The sequence below is a fragment of the Hemitrygon akajei genome, chromosome 11 (assembly GCF_048418815.1).
Source record: "Hemitrygon akajei chromosome 11, sHemAka1.3, whole genome shotgun sequence".
NCBI lineage: Eukaryota > Metazoa > Chordata > Chondrichthyes > Myliobatiformes > Dasyatidae > Hemitrygon > Hemitrygon akajei.
In genome coordinates, this window is record NC_133134.1 from 88,771,533 (window position 1) to 88,793,551 (window position 22,019).

General features: G+C 40.1%; 1 protein-coding gene across 1 annotated transcript in view; it reads left to right on the plus strand.

Annotated features, from left to right (window-relative positions):
• The window catches only part of tti1 (TELO2 interacting protein 1), a 41,649-nt gene extending 24,762 nt beyond the window's left edge, over positions 1-16,887 (plus strand). Inside the window, exons 4-8 of the mRNA XM_073061342.1 lie at positions 8,530-8,681; positions 12,530-12,670; positions 12,890-13,094; positions 14,518-14,605; positions 15,448-16,887. Coding sequence (XP_072917443.1) covers positions 8,530-8,681; positions 12,530-12,670; positions 12,890-13,094; positions 14,518-14,605; positions 15,448-15,628 — 767 coding nt within the window. The 3' untranslated portion in view covers positions 15,629-16,887. The remainder of the gene's footprint in view (positions 1-8,529; positions 8,682-12,529; positions 12,671-12,889; positions 13,095-14,517; positions 14,606-15,447) is intronic.
• The last annotated feature ends 5,132 nt before the right edge of the window (positions 16,888-22,019 follow it).

The window sequence follows — 22,019 nt, forward strand, 5'->3', positions numbered from 1 at the left end:
GAAAGCATTTTATCCTAGTTACAATAGGAAACATAATCCTCAAGGCACATACAGTAGAAAAACATCAGCTATCACTTAGGAGCCTGTGATCCATTCATGTTTGTGTAGCAGACTAATGCTCTAAAGATTGCATTGTACAAGCTTTAGCTTGATACTATTATATTTCACTGAATTGAATGTTTTTAACTTCCATTTTATGTATTTTGGAAGTACTTGAAAATTCAATCATGTTGCAGGAACAGGCAGCTCATTTGAAATGTGTCAGCTTTTCCTGCGATTTAACCTATTAGTTATTGAATGCAATGACTAAATAGCCCCAACTTTGAGTGAATTATTTAAGCCTTTCTCATCTGCTCTGCGGCATTTCTACAATCATCGTTTGCTTCAATGTGCCTCCTCATAATCTGCCTTTTCCTTCCTGAATTTGTTTCCATCTTTCACATTTGTTTAAGCTCCTTTTATTCATTAATTCTTGAAAGTCATATGATTTGTTGAAGGTGATATGTGAGAATTCTCCATATCAGAATGGGACAGTCTCCTAATCAGCTTACTTTGTTCTTCTTTTCCCAGATCAGCCAACCTTCATGTTCAGTCTAATTTCAGACAAGTAATTTTCCATTAGGTCCATGTAGATTGCTGAGAAAGAATACAAAACTCTGTCACCATAATGCTAATAGAATCATTCTGAGTAACATGTACACTCAGTGGTGACTTTATTAGCTACCTCCTGTACCTGATAAAGTGGCCACTGAGTGTATGTTCTTGGTGTTCTGCTGCTGTAGCCCATCCACTTCAAGATTCAAAGTGTTGTGCATTCAGAGATGTTCTTCTGTACACCACTGTTGTAATGCGTGGTTATTTGAGTTACTGTCAGTTTGAACTAGTTTGGCCTTTCTCTTTTGACCTCTGTCATCAACAATGTGTTTTATCCCCCTACAGAACAGCAGCTCACTGGCTGTGTTTTTGTTTTTCACACCATTCTCTGTAAACTCAGGATTTTGTTGTGCATGACGTCCTGGGAGATCAGTTTCTGAGATACTCTAACCACCCTGTCTGGCAACAACAATCATTCCACAGTCATAGTCACTTAGATCACATTTCTTCCCTATTCTGATGCTTGGTCTGAACAACAACTGAACTCCTTGACCATGTCTGTGTGCTTTTATGCATTGAGTTGCTGCCACATGATTGCCTGATTAGATATTTATATTAACGAGCAAGTATACATAATAAAATGGGCACTAAGTTTATATAGCCCTTTTATATGCTGAATAGTAAGTTCTGTATAATTACATACTCCTTTGACTTTGTAGCTTTAAAACAGTTGTGCTGAATTGGTGTTTGTTTAACCTTTATGGAGGACAGTTATAGCTGCAAAGCCAACTAACAAAATAGAAAGTGGTTTCATTTGTTGAAATTTTTTGCAGCAGTTAAGGGTGACATGGCAGCATAGTGATTAGCATAATGCTGTTATAGCACTAGTGATCCAGGTTCAATTCCATCACCAGCTGTAAAGAGTTTGTACATTCTCCCTATAACCATGTGGGTTTCCTCCAGCTTCCTCCCACATTCCCAAGACATACAGATTAGAAGGTTAATTGGTCACACGGGTATAATTGGGCTAATCGGGCTAGAAAAACCTGTTATTATGCTGTTTCTCTAAATCAGGGGTTCCCAATGGGCCCCTTCTTTAATGGTATTAGTCCATGCATAAAAAAAGTTTTGGAGCCCCTACTTTAAATTTTTTTAAAAATTGAGAGTATCAGGTGTTGTGCTGGCTTTGAAACCTGTCAGAAATTTGTTCTATTTTCACCTCCAACACTTCTCCCCGGATGCCAAAGCAAAACTGTTTTGACTGTGGACTGAGCTTCTAGCTTCTATTTTATCTGTCACTAATCCACCATTTTCCACCCCTGTAGCCGATTACTTCTCTGTTGTTGTCTCAACTTATATATACTTCATATATATTCTTTGTTTACTATAGGTTTTATGTTTCTTGGCCAGATCCCACCTTCATAAACCTGAGCGCATTTAAAACTCTGCCCTAGCTTTCACTTGTCCCATATCCCATTTATTTTTCACTAACCTAGATTGACTCTAGGTCAGACAAAGCCTTCAAATCTTTACCTTTTCCACCTTCCATCTCCATATTTCTCACTTTATTCTCCCTTCCCCCTCGCCTCACAAAGGTGGTGATGAATCAGCATACAGGAGGAAGATTGAAAATCTGGCTGACCAACAACCTCAACCTCTTGCAACAATGTCAGCAAGACCAAGGAACTGATTATTAACTCAGGAGGAGGAAACTGGAGGTCTTTGAGCCAGTCCTCGTTGAGGGACCAGAGATGGGGAGGGTCAGCAGCTTTAAATTCCTGTGTTATAATTTCAGAGGATCTGTTGTGGACCCAACATGCAGGTGCAATTACGAAGAAAGCATGGCAGTGCCTCTTCTTCCTTAGAAGTTTGCGAAGACTCAGAATGATTTACAAAACTTTGTCAAACATCTATAGATGTGTGATGGAGAGTACATTGACTGGCTATATCACAGCCTGGTATGGAAACACCAATATCCTTGAGCGGAAAATCCTACAAAAAGTAATGAATGTGCCCGGTCGATCACGAGTAAAGCCCTCCCCACTATTGAGCACATCCATACGGAGTGGTGTCACAGGAAAGCAGCATCCATCATCAGGGACCCCCGCCCCCCACTCAGGTCATGCTTTCTTCTCACTGCTGCCATCAGAAAGAAGGTACAGGAGCTTCAGGACTTGCACCTCCAAGTTCAGGAACAGTTATCAACCCTCAATCATCAGGTTCTTGAACCAGAGGGGATAACTTCCAACACTGAACTATTCCCACAACCTTTGGACTCACTTTCAAGGACTCTTCATCTCATATTCTCTATTTATTGTTTGTTTATTTATCATCTTTTTTTTTCTGTATTTGCACAGTTTGTTATCTTTTGCACACTGGTTGTCTGCCCTGTTGGTGTGGTGTGGGTGTGCGTGCGTGCCCTTAACTCCTGGTGGCGTCGTCGGGGCGCCGTAATGACAAGCTTTTTGCACCAATTTTTTTTTTGTGATTGCTCATCGTACAGCATATCTTGGGCATCTGAAACCTGGCAGAGCCCATCCCTCTCCAGGAGTTTTTTTTTTAACAAGGTCAAGTTGCTAGCTCAACACTCAACCCAGGCACAGATGGAGAGTGTGCAAGGGAGCCGGCTGGATTTGAACTCGGGATCTGTCGCCCCGAAGCCCAGCGCTGATGCCACTATGCCACCAGCTCAATTATAGTTACTAGATGGCTATTGAGTAGGTCCGCAAGAAAATGAATCTTGGTGCTGTATATGGTAACATACTTATAGTTTGATAAGAAACTTACTTTGAACCTACCAGTTTATACACTTTCCCAACCTCAACCTTCTTATTCTTGCTTCTTTCCTCTTTTTTACAGTCCCAGTGAAGGGTCTCAGACTGAAATGTCAGCTCTTTATTCCTTTCCACAGATGCTGCTAAGTTCCACCAACATTTTGTGTACGTTTCCAGCATATACAAAATCTATTGAGTTTATAAACTATCAAAGATTTAGAATTAGCTTTATTTGTCACATGGTCATTTCTTCAGCAGTTTGAATGGGGCACGACTGCGCAAGCGCGTGAAAGTTGGCCCGTGACGCAGCGGGAGAATTTAAAAAGCGAGCAGATTGAGAAGGGGCGATCATTTCTTCGGCAGTTTGAATGGGGCACGACTGTGCAAGCGCGTGAGGCAGTGGGAGAATTTAAAAAACGAGCAGATTAACGGAGCAGACAACGTAGTAGTGGGCAATGGAGTAGAGGGGGACAGAGTAGGAAGGCTTTGGCGAGAAGAGGCTGAGGACGAGCTTGCTCCCAGTCAGGTAAGGTTGGGTAAGCTCCTTTAATAACTCTAATTAATTTAGGAGTAGGTAATGGGGGCAGCAGTGAGGGCAGTCGAGTGCTCCGTTTGCAGTATGTGGGAAGTTAGGGTGAGCACAATTGTCCCTGATGACTACACCTGCAAAAGGTGCATCCAGCTGCAGCTCCTGACAAACCGAGTTAGGGAACTGGAGCTGGAGTTGGATGAACTTCAAATCATTCATGAGGCAGAGGCAGAAATAAACAGGATTTACAGGGAGATAGTCACCCCTAAGAGTCAGGAGACAGGTAGCTGGGTGACTGTCAGGAGAGGGAAGGAGAATTGACAGAATCAGCAGAGCACCCCTATGGCCATTCCCACCAATGGTAAGTATATCATTTTGGATACTGTTGATGGGGGCGACCTACCAGGGACAAGTTGCAGTGGTTGCGTCTCTGGCACTGAGACGGGACCGTCAGCTCAGAAGGGAAGGAGGGAAAAGAGGAGAGCAGTAGTGATGGGGGATTTGATAGTTAGCAGGCAGATGAGAGGTTCTGTGAAAGAAATAGAGAATCCCGGATGGTCTGTTGCCTCCCTGGTGCCAGGGTCCGCAATATCTCGGATCGAGTTCTCAGTATTCTCAAGAGGGAGAATGAGCAGCCGGATGTCGTGGTCCATGTAGGGAACAATGACATGGGTAGGAAGAGTGAGGAAGTCCTGAAAGGTGAGCTTAAGGAGTTAGGTGCCAAGTTGAAGGACAGGACCTCCAGGATAGCAGTCTCCAGATTGCTACCAGTGCCATGTGCAGGCGGGTTTATAAATAGTAAGATAGCTCAGATCAACACGTGGCTGAAGACATGGTGCAGGAGGTAAGGCTTCAGATTTATAGATAATTGGGCAGTTTTCCAGGGAAGGTGGGACCTGTACTGGCGGGATGGTTTACATCTGAACTGGAGGGAAACAAATATTCTTGCAGGTAGGTTTGCTAGAGAGGCTCCAGTGGATTTAAACTAGATACAAGGGGGGAGGGGAACCAGAGTGTAGGAACGGATGTATGGGAGAAGGAAGAAAAAGAAGATAGTAAAGTTGTTTGCACCTTTAGTGATAAACAGAGAGTAAGAGGTGGAGAATTTCTTAAATGCATTTATTTTAATGCTAGGAGCATTGTAAGAAAGGTGGATGAGCTTAGAGCATGGATTGATACCTGGAAATATGATATTGTAGCTATTAGTGAAACATGGTTGCAGGAGGAATGTTATTGGCAACTAAATATTCCTGGATTTTGTTATTTCAGGTGTGATAGAATCGGAGTGACAAGAGGGGGAGGTGTTGCATTGCTTGTCAGAAAATATTACAGTGGTGCTCTGGGAGGATAAATTAGAGGGCTCGCCTAGGGAGGCTATTTGGGTGGAATTGAGGAATGAGAAAGGTGTAGTAACACTTATAGGGGTGTATTATAGACCACTTAATGGGGAGCAAGAATTGGAGGAGCAAATTTGTAAGGAGATAGCAGATATTTGTAGTAAGCACAGGGTTGTGATTGTGGGAGATTTTAATTTTCCACACATAGACTAGGAAGCCCATACTGTAAAAGGGCTGGATGGTTTGGAGTTTGTAAAATGTGTGCAGGATAGTTTTTTGCAGTAATACATAGAGGTACCAACTAGAGAAGGGGCAGTGTTGGATCTCCTGTTAGGGAATGAGATAGATCAGGTGACGGAGGTATGTGTTGGGGAGCACTTCGGGTCCAGTGATCACAATACCATTAGTTTCAATATAATTATGGAGAAGGATAGGACTAGACCCAGGGTTGCGATTTTTGATTGGAGAACGGCTAACTTTGAGGAGATGCAAAAGGATTTAGAAGGAGTGCATTAGGACAATTTGTTTTATGGGAAGGATGTAATAGAGAAATAGAGGTCATTTAAAGGTAAAATTTTGAGGGTACAGAATCTTTATGTTCCTGTTAGGTTGAAAGGAAATGTTAAAAGTTTGAGAGAGCCATGGTTTTCAAGGGATATTGGAAACTTGGTTAGGAAAAAGAGAGATATCTACAATAAATATGGGCAGCATGGGGTAAATGAGGTGCTCGAGGAATATAAAGAATGTAAAAAGAATCTTAAGAAAGAAATTAGAAAAGCTAAAAGAAGATACGAGGTTGCTTTGGCAAGTAAGGTGAAAATAAATCCAAAGGGTTTCTACAGTTATATTAATAGCAAAAAGATAGTGAGGGATAAAATTGGTCCCGTAGAGAATCAGAGTGGATAGCTATGTGTGGAGCCAAAAGAGATGGGGGAGATTTTGAACAATTTCTTTTCTTCGGTATTCACTAAGGAGAAGGATATTGAATTGTGTAAGGTAAGGGAAACAAGTAGGGAAGTTATGGAAACTAGGATGATTAAAGAAGAGGAAGTCCTGGTGCTTTTGAGGAATATAAAAGTGGATAAGTCTCCAGGTCCTGACAGGATATTCCCTAGGACATTGAGGGAAGTTAGTGTAGAAATATCAGGGGCTCTGACAGAAATATTTCAAATGTCTTTAGAAACAGGGATGGTGCCAGAGGATTGGCGTATTGCTCATGTTATTCCATTGTTTAAAAAGGGTTCTAAGAGTAAACCTAGCAATTATAGGCCTGTAAGTTTGACGTCAGTGGTGGGTAAATTAATGGAAAGTATTCTTAGAGATCGTATATATAATTACCTGGATAGACAGGGTCTGATTAGGAACACTCAACATGGATTTATGCATGGAAGGTCAAGTTTGTCAAATCTTATTGAATTTTTTGAAGAGGTTACTAGGAAGGTTGACGAGGATAAAGCAGTGGATGTTGTCTAAATGGACTTTAGTAAGGCCTTTGACAAGGTTCCACTCGGAAGGTCAGTTAGGAAGGTTCGATCATTAGGTATTAATATTGAAGTAGTGAAATGGATTCAACAATGACTGGATGGGAGTTGCCAGAGAGTAGTGATGGATAACTGTTGGTCAGGTTAGAGGCTGGTGACTAGTGGTGTGCCTCAGGGATCTGTACTGGGTCCAATGTTGTTTGTCATGTACATTAATGATCTGGATGATGGGGTGGTAAATTGGATTAGTAAGTATGCAGATGATACTAAGATGGGTGGCATTGTGGATAATGAAGTAGGTTTTCAAAGCTTGCAGCGAGATTTAGGCCAGTTAGAAGAGTGGGCTGGAAGATGGCAGATGGAGTTTAATGCTGATAAGTGTGAGGTGCTACATTTTGGTAGGACTAATCAAAATAGGATATACATGGTAAATGGTAGGGCATTGAAGAATGCAGTAGAACAGAGTGATCTAGGAATAATGGTGCATAGTTCCTTGAAGGTGGAATCTCATGTGGATAGGGGGTGAAGAAAGCTTTTGGTATGTTGACCTTTATAAATCAGAGCATTGAGTATAAGAGTTGGGATATAATGTTAGAATTGTACAAGGCATTGGTAAGGCTGAATTTGGAGTATCGTGTACAGTTCTTGTCACCAAATTATAGGAAAGATGTCAACAAAGTAGAGAGAGTACAGAGAAGATTTACTAGAATGTTACCTGGGTTTCAGCACCTAAGTTACAGGGAAAGATTGAACAAGTTAGGTCTTTATTCTTTGGAGCATAGAAGGTTGAGGGGGGACATGATGGAGGTATTTAAAATTATGAGGGGGATAGATAGAGTTGACGTGGATAGGCTTTTTCCATTGAGAGCAGGGGAGATTCAAACAAGAGGACCTGAGTTGAGAGTTGGGGGCAAAAGTTTAGGGGTAACATGAAGGGGAACTTCTTTATTCAGAGAGTGGTAACTGTGTGGTACGAGCTTCCAGTAGAAGTGGTAGAGGCAGGTTCGATATTGTCATTTATAGTAAAATTGGATAGGTATATGGACAGGAAAGGAATGGAGGGTTATGGGCTGAGTGCAGGTTGGTGGGACTAGGTGAGAGTAAGCGTTTGGTGCAGACTAGAAGGGCCAAGATGGCCTGTTTCCATGCTGTAATTGTTATATGGTTATATGGTTACATACATTGCAACATAAAGTGAAATAGGTCATTTACATAAACACAGTCTGAGGGTGAGCTGGAGGTAGCCACCAAGTGTCGGCAGGCTTATGGTGCCAACATAGCATGGCCATGACTTGCTAACTCTAACCATATGTCTTTGGAATGTGGGAGGAAACTGATATTCCCAGAGGGAGCTCACAGAGAGAGAGAACATACAAACTCCTTCCAAATAGTGGTGAGTATTGATTTCCGATAGCTAGCGCTGAAGCGTTATGCTAGCTGCTATGCAGGTCAAGCAGCTCCTGTGGAGAGACATGGAGTCAGTATTTCAAATCAATTATTCCTTCATCAGAATTCTGGTGTTTTCTGCTTTTGAACTTTGTGTCTATAGCTTTATGTGAAAGAACCAATAATCTTATACTTATGACCATCTGATTTATCATGTCTGCTATTCAACCCTGGGCTTTGTTTATTTGATAGTCTTTGTATAGCAGTGCCTGTTGAAGGTTCGGATAGGCGCAGCCCGACTGGCTGAGTTCCTCCAGCATTTTGTGAGTGTTACTCTGGATTTACAGCATCTGCAGAATCCTTTGTGTGCTGATGAAAGTTGGGATTTCTAACAGCCTTCAGGTTTGTCTGTATGTGCTCTGTTTTAGAATGTGAAATTCCCAGTCAAGCTGAACCTAATGTGAACTACGACCATCCTGATGTGAAGAAAGAACTGCCGGCTCATATCCAAATTACCAAGGACGTGATGGAAAGATGTATTCACCTCTTATCAGACAAAAGCATTAAATTGCGACTGAAGGTCTTGTATTGTTCTATGTCCGGAAGATAGAATATAAATTTTTTAAACACTTGCTGGGTATCTTTTGAGTTGCATCTTTTATTTATTTAGAAATGCAGCAGGTTAACAGGCCCTGCAACCCAATGAGCCCACAGAGCCTAATTCTACCCATGTGACAAATTAATCTACTATCCCATATGCCTTTGGAATATGGGAGGAAACCGGAGCACCCAGAGGACACCCATGCAGTGAACGTACAAATTCCTTCCAGGCAGCAGCAGGAATTGAACCCAGGTTGCTGGCACTGTAATAGTGTTTTTCAAACCACTGTGCTACCATGCCACACCTTGAAAAACTGTTCTGTAAGAGTGAATGCCATCTGATATTCTGTTTAAAACAAAATGCATCGAACTTCAGGGTGAACAAATCTAGCTGAAGCATTTATTTGAAACCTCAAATTAAAACGCTTCACTCTTTTCTTCCCTGTCATTTCAGAATGATGCATTTATCCTTATTTACCTTTTCAGTATTAAAAGTAGTTATGGATTTCAGTAAAAAACACAAAATGCTGGAAGAACTCAGCAGGCCAGACAGCATCTATGGGAGGAGGTAATAACGACGCTTCGGGCCGAAACCCTTCATCAGGGTTGATGAACCCTTCTGATGAAGGGTTTCGGCCCGAAACGTCGTTATTACCTCCTCCCATAGATGCTGTCTGGCCTGCTGAGTTCTGCCAGCATTTTGTGTTTTTTATTTATTTCCAGCATCTGCAGATGCACTCGTGTTGCCTATGGATTTCAGTTTCCTTTTCCCGAAGAATTGCTTTAGACAATTATAAAGACAGCCTGGAAATTGTTCAATGGCTGCAAGACATTTTTAGTATTTGAACTGTGATGTATCAGCAGACAGGTTGGAGGGTGTTAGTGGTTAGAAGGGGAGGAGGGGGAGGTTGAGTTCAGTGTTTGAGAGGCGGTGGGTTAGACAAAATCAGCAGAATTAAAAGCAAGGGTGGTATCTTAAGTCATGCAGATGTGTTGTTGAAACCCCTTTCTCAATATGCAGCCAACCATACATGCATTGATACGAATCGTAGAATTGGTCGCCAGCATGCATTGAGGTCATTGTGTTAATCAAAAATCCTCTGTCTATGAGAAATTCTCTATTTTTGAATGTTTATTTTTTCTCATTGAAGAGTGGCTGCATAATTACAAAATTGGGATGCTTTGTGAACCAAATCCAAGACACATTTTGTAAGTCTAAAAAATTAATAGTTTTGGTGACATAGTTTTAATTTGTGTCTGTAAAAGATGAGAAATCATGAGCTGATTTACAAAAAGAAATTCATGTAGGCTGAAGTATAAACAAGACCAGTCAGCAATAGTAGGTGAGACATAGGTTTAGTGACCCAGAATTTGATGCTAGTAGTGAGCAGTGAGCACTTGCTGCTGTTAACCTACTGACATTTTGTGGATTCTTCAGTTGTCACCTGGTCTGAGTGCAGGTCGGTGGGACTAGGTGAGAGTAAGCGTTCGGCACGGACTAGAAGGGCTGAGCTGGCCTGTTTCCGTGCTGTAATTGTTATATGGTTATATGTTATATGGTCATCTTGCAGCCAAATGTTACCTTCAATTGAGAGGTCTGACGCAAGTCCACTAACTTCACCAGTGGCAAAGAATGTTAAAGACTTTGAATAGTCTTCACATTTGGAAAATTGAAAGCAAGTAAAATTTGCAAAACTTCAAAGAAAAATGTAATGAAAATATTAATGTTTGATTGTTTAAGGATGCATTTATGCTCAATTTTAAAATTGTGTATTAACTGTGAGGCTGTTTCGTGCCAAGGAATCCAAGTTAAACTGGCAAATTGGATCCAAAGATAGCTTGTTTATAGGAATCAGAGATTAATGGTGGAGGGTTTCTTTTGCAAATGGAGGCCTGTATGCAGTGGTGTGTTAAGGGAATCTGTGATTAGACCCTTACTGTTTCTTTTGCTTATTAATGAATATTTTACAAGACGTATGATGAGTAAATGCAGATGACACAAGCAGTGGTGGAGAAGTTGCAAGTGAGGATGGTAGACTTAAATTACAGAATGATATTTATAAACATGGAGTTAGGCAGTGCATTGGTATCTGGAATTTAATTCCAATAAGTGTGAGATTATGCATTTTTTGGAGGTCTGATAAGAGTAGGGCTCCAGGGAGTTAGGCTCCAGGGAGTATTGAAGAACAGAAAAACCTTGGTATTTAAAGGTGACAGCACAGATGGTAAGATGATGAAATGCGCACAAGGAATAAGTCTTCATTAGCAAAGGAGTAGAATATAAGAGCCAGGAGGTCATAGTGCACACATTATAAAGCTGTAGTTAAGCCTCTGCTGGAGTATTATGTACAGTTCTTGTCACCCCAGTATAGAAAAAATGTGATTGCATTTGAGAGGATTTTCCCAGGTGCTGCCTGAAATGGAATGTTTTAGTTGTATTTACAGAGGCTGAACAGGTTTGTTTCCTTGCAAAGGAGGAGGAGGCTGAAGTGGGTCCTATTGGAGATATACGAAATTATGAGGGGTATAGATAGTAGAAGCTTGTCCTCCAGAGAATAGATGTCTAAAATTAGAGGGCATAAGTATAGAATAAGGTGTAAAAGATTCTGAGATGATCTGAAGAAAAATGTGGTTGGTATTTGGAATGCAGTAACGCAAGTAGGTGATGGAGACAGGAACATCATTTAAATACCTGAGCAAGCAGTTTAATTGCCAAGCTGTGAAAAGCTACAAATTAACTGCTGGAAGATGGAAGCAGCATGGATGGAAACTTGTTGGTTGGCATGGACATGGTGGATCAAAAGGTCTGTTTCTGTATGACCCTAATCTGGGCCTGGTTCAGCTAGCAAATCTTCTGGTATAATGTAACAAGTTCTTCCTGCTGCAGTGGATTTTATGGTGGACTCCAACACCAGGACATGGGAATAACTCAGCCAACAAGCTTGCAACTTTAGTGTTCACAAGGAGATCTGAATGTCATAAGAGGAAGTGGGTGGGGGGAGGGATGAGTTGGTTTTGTTTGATCCTGTTACTTGTGTGATCCAAAGGTTCTTCAGAAGTCAATAATGAAGTATAAAACTTGTTGCTTCCAGTAGTTTCATCAAGTATTACAAGAGCAGGAAACAAACAAGAAAAAGGTACAAAAAAGCTGGATGAACTCAGCAGGTCGGGCAGCATCCATTAAAAGAAGTGGTCAACAAGAAAGAGGAGCTGAGAGAACAAAGATGTGAGAAAAGGAAAAAGTTGTTATGGTCATCTCATACTCAGACTAGATATAACAAAATTCCAGTGATAGCAATTAACCTACGGAATAGCCAGATTCAAGCAGCGTGACACCTGCTGCAGAAAACAGAAGTTTCTAGAAAAATACAGGCGCAGTTGTACTATAGTTACTGGAAAATTCACTGAACAATTACATGTATATAATTGATTATATAAAAACATGAACAAACATAGCAAAGTTAAACTACAAGAAAAGCGCAAGGAAAAATATCAATTCTACACTCCAATCAACAGTTGCAATAATAGAGATATTGCTATTAAAATCTTCATTTTCAATTGCAGTCTGCTCTTCCTCCAGTTGCTTATGTGACTGAGGAGTAATTTATGTAAGTACTTAAATTCGAAAACAATTGAACCCACAAGCCCTATAGATCTAATAGATAATTGTAACAATAAATGTTTTTTTAATCAAAGTGTCTTAGCACAGTAAAATTTCTTAATAACAAGTGTTTCAAGATAGTTACAATGAATATATATAAGCCTCTTCTTTTTCTGTAACTCTTTCAACTGCCTCATCTAATTCTATGGAATTTTGTTTTCAAACAGATCTTAGATGTTTTGGAGCTGTGTGTAATTGTTCTCCAGAATAATCTGAATGAGCTACTTCCAATGGTCCACCGTGCATGGAATCCCCTTGTACAGAGATTGACCAATGATGAAGCCCTCATTGTCCTCAGGGCATTCAAGGTAAAAATTATATTTCTTACCAACTGTTATTGGTGAACCTATGTAGCTCACATGATTTAGATTAAACTAGAGCAAGATGCTTTCAGCTAACTTCATTACCATACATTTGCATGCCTATGAATGAAAAATAATGTTCTGGGTATCAGAAATTCGTGGCGATTTTTTTCTCTGATTATGTATGAGTAGGGAAGGATATTGAATTGTTTCCATCTTGTTTAGGTGCTGTGCACACTGGCTGATATATGTGGTGATTTCCTGAGGAGCCGAGTTTCCAAAGACATTTTGCCAAAGGTGACCAAAACTTTAGTAAGTCAAGCCCTAGTTAGTGTCAAGGCTGGGCCCATCTATAGCCACACACTCGCCTATAAACTTCAGTTAGCTGTGCTTCAAGGACTTGGAAAATTATGTGAGAAACTGGAACTTAGTAAGTATATACTTCTGAAGTTAATGCTTGGCCTCTTGCTATTAATGTTGCTATAATTTGATTAATTTATGCATTTCAAATTGCATCTTGTAAGGAGATGTTACTTAAAATAAACTATTAATGGTTAAAACTGTGCAACTATTCATCTAGTAGGTGGATGAAGTGTGTTTCTTCATATATGTACAGTAGCATTATACTGTTTACTGTTTAACTTGTGTCGTAAATGCACCTTATGCTAAATGTCAATCTTCTGGAATATATTTTAGTAGGTAATTTATTTATAGTATTATTACTTTGTGTTGTGTGAGTTTTATGTATTGTGTTGTGCACCTTGGTTTGGAGGAATGTTTCATTTGGCTGTATACATGTTTATGATTAAATGAGGTCAACTTGAAAATGTGATATCTACCTATTTAAATCCAATTCATCAGTGATCATATTAATTTGTACTTTTCAAAGTTTAAAGTATACAGAAGTAAGAGAAGTTTGGGGTTTTTCTTCATTAACTGTAAAACTAGAAATACCTAGTCCATGTCATTTCGGTAAGGTGTCTACTTGTTGTTCTGGCTGTGGTAATGTAGGATTGTGTAGTTGTAAATGCAACACTAATTGTATGCCAGTTCCCATTTTTATTACAATCTCAAGAATAAAAAAAGCTCACCGTGTCATCCTTTGTAATTGAGGACTATGTATCTAATATATATATTGGTCCATCAGAAAAGTGACTTTATTTGTTGTTTAAATGCTGAATTAGCTGTGTAGTTGAAATAGGGACTAATAAATAAAAGCAATAATGAGAAAGACAAGCAACTTGTCTGCTGCGCTCTCCTGAGTTAACTTTTTTTATTGATGACCTTTATATCACCTGAAACATTAACCTCTGTTTCAAACCAAAGATAGTTTCTGATCACTTGAACACTTCCAACATCTGTTTTTTTTTGCTTTCAAATAATTTGAATTAGCTCTCTCACTCAGTGATTACAGAGTGGCAGATGTAACAAATGGCAGATTACCATATTGAATTTGGATGGCTGGTTTCAGTCTTCAGCCAGCTCTAAAATCTGAACTGGGCTTGATGTAGATGCTGCAAAAATGTTCAGTTTCATTAATATCTAGTACTTCGGCTCAGAACTGATTCTACAACCTATGGACTCATTCTTTAAGTCATATTACCAGTATTTTCTTTTCTGTTTGGACAATCTGTCTTGCACATTAGTTGTTTTTGTTTGTGTATATTTTTTCATAAATTATATTGTATTTCACAATTTTCTTGTAAATGCTTGCAAGAAAATGAATCAAGGTAGTAAATGGTGAAATATTCATACTTTGATAATAAACTTGACTGAGTTTGAGGTATAAAAGTGGCATAAAGATGGTTTGATTTTCTTGATGTGGGATAAAAGCACAATTTTTCTTATTGCAGGTGAAGTTGACTTGGATATGGTGGCTAGCAGTTGTTTATCATATCTGAGCAGCAGGCAGCCAATAAAACTTCAGGAAGCAGCCTGCAGGTAATTTGTATGTCATAGATTTAAATAAATTATAAGGAAACTGTGTTGCCTGTAACTAATTTTATTGCATTCACCCCAACCATAAACTTTCAGCTGCTTCCGTCTGGTAAATGGTACTGCAGCATTAAAGCCAGGACAGCTTATTTTTACAAGCCATTCGACTTTTTAAAAATAGACATGTCTGTACATTGCGATGGAATCATAACACAAGAATTTTTACTCCCTCACGTTGTGGAATGGATGTAATATGTAAATAAATTCTAATTTTTAATATCCTTTTTAAGTATTGGATAGGTTTTAAGTGTCTGGATAGTATCAATGCATACTGTATATTTCAGGCATTCCAGTTTAGATTTATTGGGCCTTATGTTAAACATGGTAAATGGTGTTGTAAATTCCATTGTTCTTTCTAATCAACTCACCTCCCCAAGAATGAAGTTACAATGTTGAGTGTTACATGGTTGGCCTACATGTAAATTCATCCCCCACGAAGTATTTTGTAGGTATGTTTAACATTCCCACTCACATGCATCAAAATTGAAAGTAAGAACCCAATAATGGTGCAATAATTAAGACTAAATAGCTGAGCCAATTGGACAAGGAGCATCTTAGCCTGTGGTAAATTGTCTGATTTTCATGAGATGGAGTGATTCTGCAAATGTTCTCAAAGCCTGGGGTTGGCGAGGAGAGGACTAATAGTAAAGTGTCTTTGGCTGAGATCGAAGCAAATGTAAGAAATTTGATGGAAAATATAGTATATGACAATCACTTATAATATAAAATTATTTCACTTGGTATCAAAGGCACTTATGAATGTTTAATGCCTTCTTTTGTTTCACCAGTGTGTTTTCCCATCTGGCTGAAGTTGACCCTGATGCCATTTGGCTGATTTTGAATGAACTTTATTGTCCAGATGCTTACAATCCACCACACACCAGCCTTCCACCAATTCAGCTCACTGGAATGGGAAAACCAAGGAACGAATTCACCGATAATGTGATTCAGCTTTTGAAGAGGTTATGACACAAGTTGTGGTACCTGTAAACATGTTAGGTATCTCAACATAAAAATCCTCTCATTTGGTGCTTTGCATGAACGTTGATCTTGGTTTAAGAAATGCATTGAGTGCAGTAACTTAGTTGCTGCAGTACATAATTTTATCTGATGGACTTAGCACCTGCTTCCTCGGCTTATTTTATGTCATCACCAAAGATGTAAGTACTTGACTTCTTGATCTATGACTCATGGAAGGATTTCACACATTAAACAATAGTCATAGTGATCTTGTTTGTAGACGTTACTGCAGAGGATGGACCTGTGGTAGGCTAGAACACGCTGTCTTCCACTTGTCTCCACAAATAAATCATACACTTTAGAGAACCCCAAGGCAGTCACAAAGAAGTTAATTGATTAGTGAGTAGTTGGGTTGAAATTTACAGCTGTATTAACCCTGTCAAATTCCTTGAATTTGCGCTCAAAGTCTTGAGCATACTTAAGATTTGAATAGAGTTGAGTCACAAAACTACTTCGCCAATTTTAGGATTCTTACCAAAGTGCTGTGGATAATAATGAGGTGTTTATTGCAGAAACTAATCATTATTGCTGACCTTGGAGAAACCGCAGAAGCATAAATGTGCTTTTTTCACATTTAGGCTGGTGGTTTGATATTAATCAATTCTTGACCAGTTCCCAAGGGGTCTACCTTAGAGAATCTGAAGGGAAGTACATTACTGATAGGTCGCTGAAATTTGAGCTATTGAGAGTCAAGTACAAACTGCCATGAGTTATTGCAGCAAATTTCTGTCTTACCTGTTGCAAGTCCAAGCAATGAAGGTTGCTCCACTAATAAGTCTGAATGTCACATTTTCAGGATTCTGCATGTCCTTCTAGTTATGTACAGAATTGCTTGAATCAGGAACATAATAGATTCCTCATGTGTATCATGTATACATCGCCTTTTTTCAGAACGTACAAATTGTTAACTGCACTATGTTTGGGGAACAACAAAGAATAGGAGTTAAAGACATTCTTGAAGCTCAATCCCACTCTTTTCCTTCAAAAAGTTACAGGTGGAGATAGCTGTTTTTCTTTCAAGACCAGAAAACAGCAGAATTAGGCCGATCTACCTATCAAGTCTGCTCCACCATTCCATCATAGTGAGTGCCATGGTAGTGGAGCGGTTAGCGTGATGCTATTACAGCTTGAGGCATTCTGGTGACATAGAGACCAAACATCAGAATGAGAAAGAACGTGAGTTTGACTGTGGAATGACTGTTGGTGCCTGACAGAAACTGCTGATCTTCTGGGATTTTCATGCACAGCAATCTCCAGAATTTACAAAGAAAGGTGCAAAAAACAAAATTAACATCCATGAGCTACAGTTCTGTGAAAATGTGTCTTGTTAATGAGAGAGGTCAGAGGAGAATGGCCAGACTGGTTCAAGCTGATAGGAAGGTGACAATAGCTCAAATAATCCCACGTTACAACAGTGGTGTGCAGAGGAGCTTCTCTGAACATGCATGCCAAACCTTGGGATGCAGCACCAGAAGTCCACCAACATACACTCAGTGGAGGTACCTAATCAAGTGGCCTCTGAGTGTGTTTATTTCTACTACTAGCACTATCCCTGGCAGCATGTTCCACACACTTGCCACTCTGTAAAAAAAAAAAAATCTGACATCCCCTATACTTTCCTCCAATACTCTTAACTTTACTTAAGTTCCACTACTTAAGTTTGTGTGTATTGGAACAAAATTATTTTTAAAAAATTGAGCCTTTAACTGAGGCTCTTAGAACTCATGTACAAGGTTTTAATAGTACAATCCATGAAGGTGGTGTAGGTTCTATTGCCTGGTCCCTCATTGCAATTCACCGACCTTGCATCATGGAACAAAACTATAGCAGCTTAGTCCGGAGGATGCTTGGACCATGTGGCACTGTAAAACGTATGTCAATGTAAGTAACATCAGACTGGGAACATGGAGCAGGTTGGATCAAGCGTTATCTATCGCAATAATTTTTTGACCTTCAGTAGACCATCTCAATTATTTTTCCCATAAAAGTGTCTCTATCATGTTCCATCAAGACCCCTAAGCTCTAATAAATTTTGATGCTTAACAAAAATCTCATAATTAGTTATGTTGAAGCTTCTGACAGGCCAGCAAGCCTCTCAGAGAAAATGGATGGTCTGTGTTCAAAATGACTGATCCTTGTGATGTTGCATCCTCTCAACCCTTGCATTTGCTTTCAAAACACAATAAATCTCTAGGTTCATCCCCTTGCATGGTGGCAAGTGAAATATAACGGAGTGGGTTTATAGACAGATTGCCATGCACTGATATAGCATGCTTAAAACGATGGTCTAGGAGCAAGTTTTCAGCTGTAAAAAAACACAAGCCCTATCCCAAGGCTCTTCTGCAGTGTCAAAAGTAAAAGGAAAATATGGTTATGTCTGTTCCAGCTGGTACTTGAGTTTCAAATCCCACTGTAGCAGTAAGGAAATTTGAAATAATCTTGAAAACACCAACAGAGACTAATGCACTGGATTTTAAGTTAAGAGAAAAAGAACTTGCAACGTGAGAGTAAGCTTGTGAACATACCCAGTCAAGCCATACTGCTCCTTCCCGGTGATGAAGACCAACGTTCTATGTGCAAACAAGCATTTGGTAGACTGGTAGGTTGGATGGCAATGGATTTGCTACTGCTACCGAGCTGCAGATATCCGTTGGATAGAAATGCGGCATGCCGCCCCTTAGCCCTTTTCCTCATCTCCTAAGTCACAACAGTGGGGCTTGATTGAGCCAAGCAGAGCTGGGAGTAATGAGAAGACCCACACTGAGTCAGTGAAGCTGGCTGGCAGCTGCTCACTTTCCTGCTACAGCTATGTTGTTCATTTCCGATTCATGAGCATTTTGGGTGATTAACAGATCTTGGGAACAGAACCCTCTAACATGGGGACCTACTATATATGACCTTAGACCTTTCTATGTAGTTGTTCCTTAAATGCCTTTTATGCAGGAGCATTCAGGGTTGGTCAATAAACTCTGCCTTTACTAGCAAAGTGCACATCTCAAAGTTTTTAGAACTAGTTTAAAGCTATGATCATTCAATACTTAATTCTCCATATCACTAAAGCCTTCTAAGTGACAGTTTGTTTCTTTATGAGTACTAGCTTACATTATTTTATTTCTCAAGTTATTTATTTTGCTTAATGCATTTGTAGGTACTGTATGTTTAACAGCTCAGTACAGATTTCACACTGGATTCATCTGCTGAGGAGATACTCAAGCTGAAAGCAGATCCCTTTTTGATGTAACCCCTACAAAATAAAATGCCATCTCCTGCCTATAAGAAGTCATAAGTTGCAATTTGTTTAATTTCAAAACTATTGCATAGAACATGACATCACAGTACAGGCTCTTCGGCGCATGATCTTCTGACCTCATAATCTACCCCAAGATTAATCTAACCTTTCTCTCATTGCCATGCATTTTAAAAAAATTTTTCTCACGTTACATTCTGAATAGGGTTTGTGAATCATATTTTGGCAGCATAAAAATAAATGCATATTAAGAAACAGTTGATTATTAAAATTGTATATATATTCCCCAATTCTGGTTGTATATTAAAATGATGTTTTATAATTAAAAAAAGTAAAATTTGCATTCTTTAAATTTTAGTCAATTGGTAATGTGTACATTTTTTGTAATCATAAAAAGGTGCCTTAAAGTACAGTACACGCAAAATGCTGGAGAAAGTCAGGCCAGATTGAAGGGCCTCATCCCAAACATTTATTTCCCTTTATTGATGCTGCCTGACCTGCTGAGTTCCTCTAGCATTTTGTGTGTGTGTGTGTTGCTCAAGATTTCACGCCACTGCAGGATCTTTTGTATCCCTAAAAGAAGTGTCAAGACAAGGAAACACCTGGCTAACATATTTGTTGCAGTTCCAGTCATATTAATTGATGAAACATCACACGGTGACTTCCCAATGGCAAGTGTTACCAGACACAGTAAAGTACCAATTTTATTTATTTCAGACATGCTGGAAAATGCAATAAACTCTTGATTAAAAGAGTCAAGCTCATCTGTTCCAGTATAAAATCTTCCATTCCCCATTCTGGCACCACTCTTACCCCATCTCTTCTCACCTGTCTATTACCTCGCACAGTGCTCCTCCTCCTCTCTTTCCTACAGTCCACTCTCTGCTCCTATTAGATTTCTTCTTCATTCAGCCTTTTACCTCTTCCACCTACATTCCCCCTCCCATCATTTCACCTGCCAGCCTGTACTCCTTCCCTTCCCCACCACCTTATTCTGGCTCCTTCCCCCTTCCCAGTCTTGATGAAAGGTCTTGGCCTGAAACGTCAACTGTTTATATCTGTCCATAGGTTCTGCCTGACCTGCAGGGTTTCACTGGAAGTTTGTTTGTTGCTCAGGATTTCCAGTATCTGCAGACTATTCTGCAATTTCTTGTTCACTCCTCCTCCAAGCTACAATCTGTCCATAAGACATAGGAGCAGAATTAGGCCATTCAGCCCATTGAGTCTGCTCCATCATTGAATCATGGCTGATCCCAGATCCCACTCAATCCCATACTCCTGCCTTTCGCCATAACCTTTGATGCCCTGACCAATCAGAAAGCTATCAGTTTTTGCTTTAAATACACCCATGGTCTTGGCCTCCACAGCTCTCTGTGGTAGAGCATTACACTGATTCACTGTGTGTGTGCGTGCACACCCTTAACTCCTGGTGGAGGAGTCGGGGGGGCCATCGTGCACCGATCTTTTTGGTCTTTTTGCACTGATCTTTTTGGTGATTGTTCATCATACGGTGTGTCTTGGGCATCTAAAACCTGGTGGAACCCATCCCTCTCCAAGTTTTTTTTTTACGAGATCGAGTTGCCAGCTCGACACTCAACCCATGGATGGAGAGCATGCAAGGGAGCTGGCCAGATTTGAACTCGGGACCTCTCGCCCCGGTCCAGTGCTGATGCCACTACACCACCAGCCAACTAACTGATTCACTACTCTCAGGTTAAAAGAATTCCTCCTTCCCTCTGTTCTAAAGGGTCATCCCTCAATTTGGAGGCTCTGTCCTCTAGTTCTAGACATGCCCACCATAGGAAACATCCTCTCTATATCCACTCTATCTAGTCCTTTCAACATTCAGTAGGTGTCAATGAGATTCCCCCCCCCCCCCCACATTCTTCTAAATTCCAGTGAGTACAGGCCCAAAGCTGCTGAACGCTCCTCTATGTTAACCCCTTCATTCCCGAATCATCCTCGTGAGCCTACTCTGGACTCTCCAATGACAACACATCCTTTCTGAGATACGGAGACCAAAACTGTTGATAATACTCCAAGTGCGGGCTGACTAGAGTCTTATAAAACCTCAACATTATCCTTGTTTTTATATTCTATTCCCCTTGAAATAAATACCAACATTAAATTTTCCACCTTTACCACAGACTTATAAATTAACCTTCTGAGAGTCTTGCACAAGGACCCCTAATTCCCTTTGCACCTCTGATGTTTGAATTTTCTCCCCATTTAGATGATGGTCTGCATTTTTGCTTCTTTTACCAAAATGTATTATCATACATTTCCAAACACTGTATTCCATCTGCTACATTTTTGCCCATTCTTCCAATTTGTGTAAGTCCTGCTGCATTCACACTACCTCCCCTTCCACCTATCTTTGTATCGTCTGCAAACTTTGCCACAAAACTATCAATTCTATTATCTAAATCATTTACAAACAACGTGAAAAGTAGTGGTCCCATTACTGACCCCTGAGGAACACCACTAGTCACTGGCAGCCAACCAGAAAAGGAACCTTTATTTCCACTTGCTGTCTCCTGCCTGTCAGTCATTCCTCTATCCATGCTATTATCTTTCCTGGAATGCTATAGGATTTTATCTTGTTCAGCAGCTTCATGTGAAGCATCTTATCAAATGCCTTCTGAAAGTCCAAGTAAATGATATCCACTGCCTCCTCTTTGTCCATCCTGCCTGCTACTTCGTCAAAGAACAGATTTAGAACCATAGAACACTACAGCACAGTACAGGCCCTTCAGGCCTCCATGTTGTGCCGACCCATATAATCCTTAAAAAAAGTACTAAACCCACATGACCCCATAACTCTCCATTTTTCTTTCATCCATGTGCCTGTCCAAGAGGCTCTTAAATACTCCTAATGTTTTAGCCTCCACCATCATCCCTGGCAAGTCATTCCAGGCACTCAAACCCTCTGTGTAAAAAACTTACCCCTGATGTCTCCCCTAAACTTCCCTCCCTTAATTTTGTACATATGCCCTCTGGTGTTTGCTGTTGGTGCCCTGGGAAACAGGTACTGATTATCCACCCTATTTATGCCTCTCATCATCTTGTAGACCTCTATCAAGTCCCCTCTCA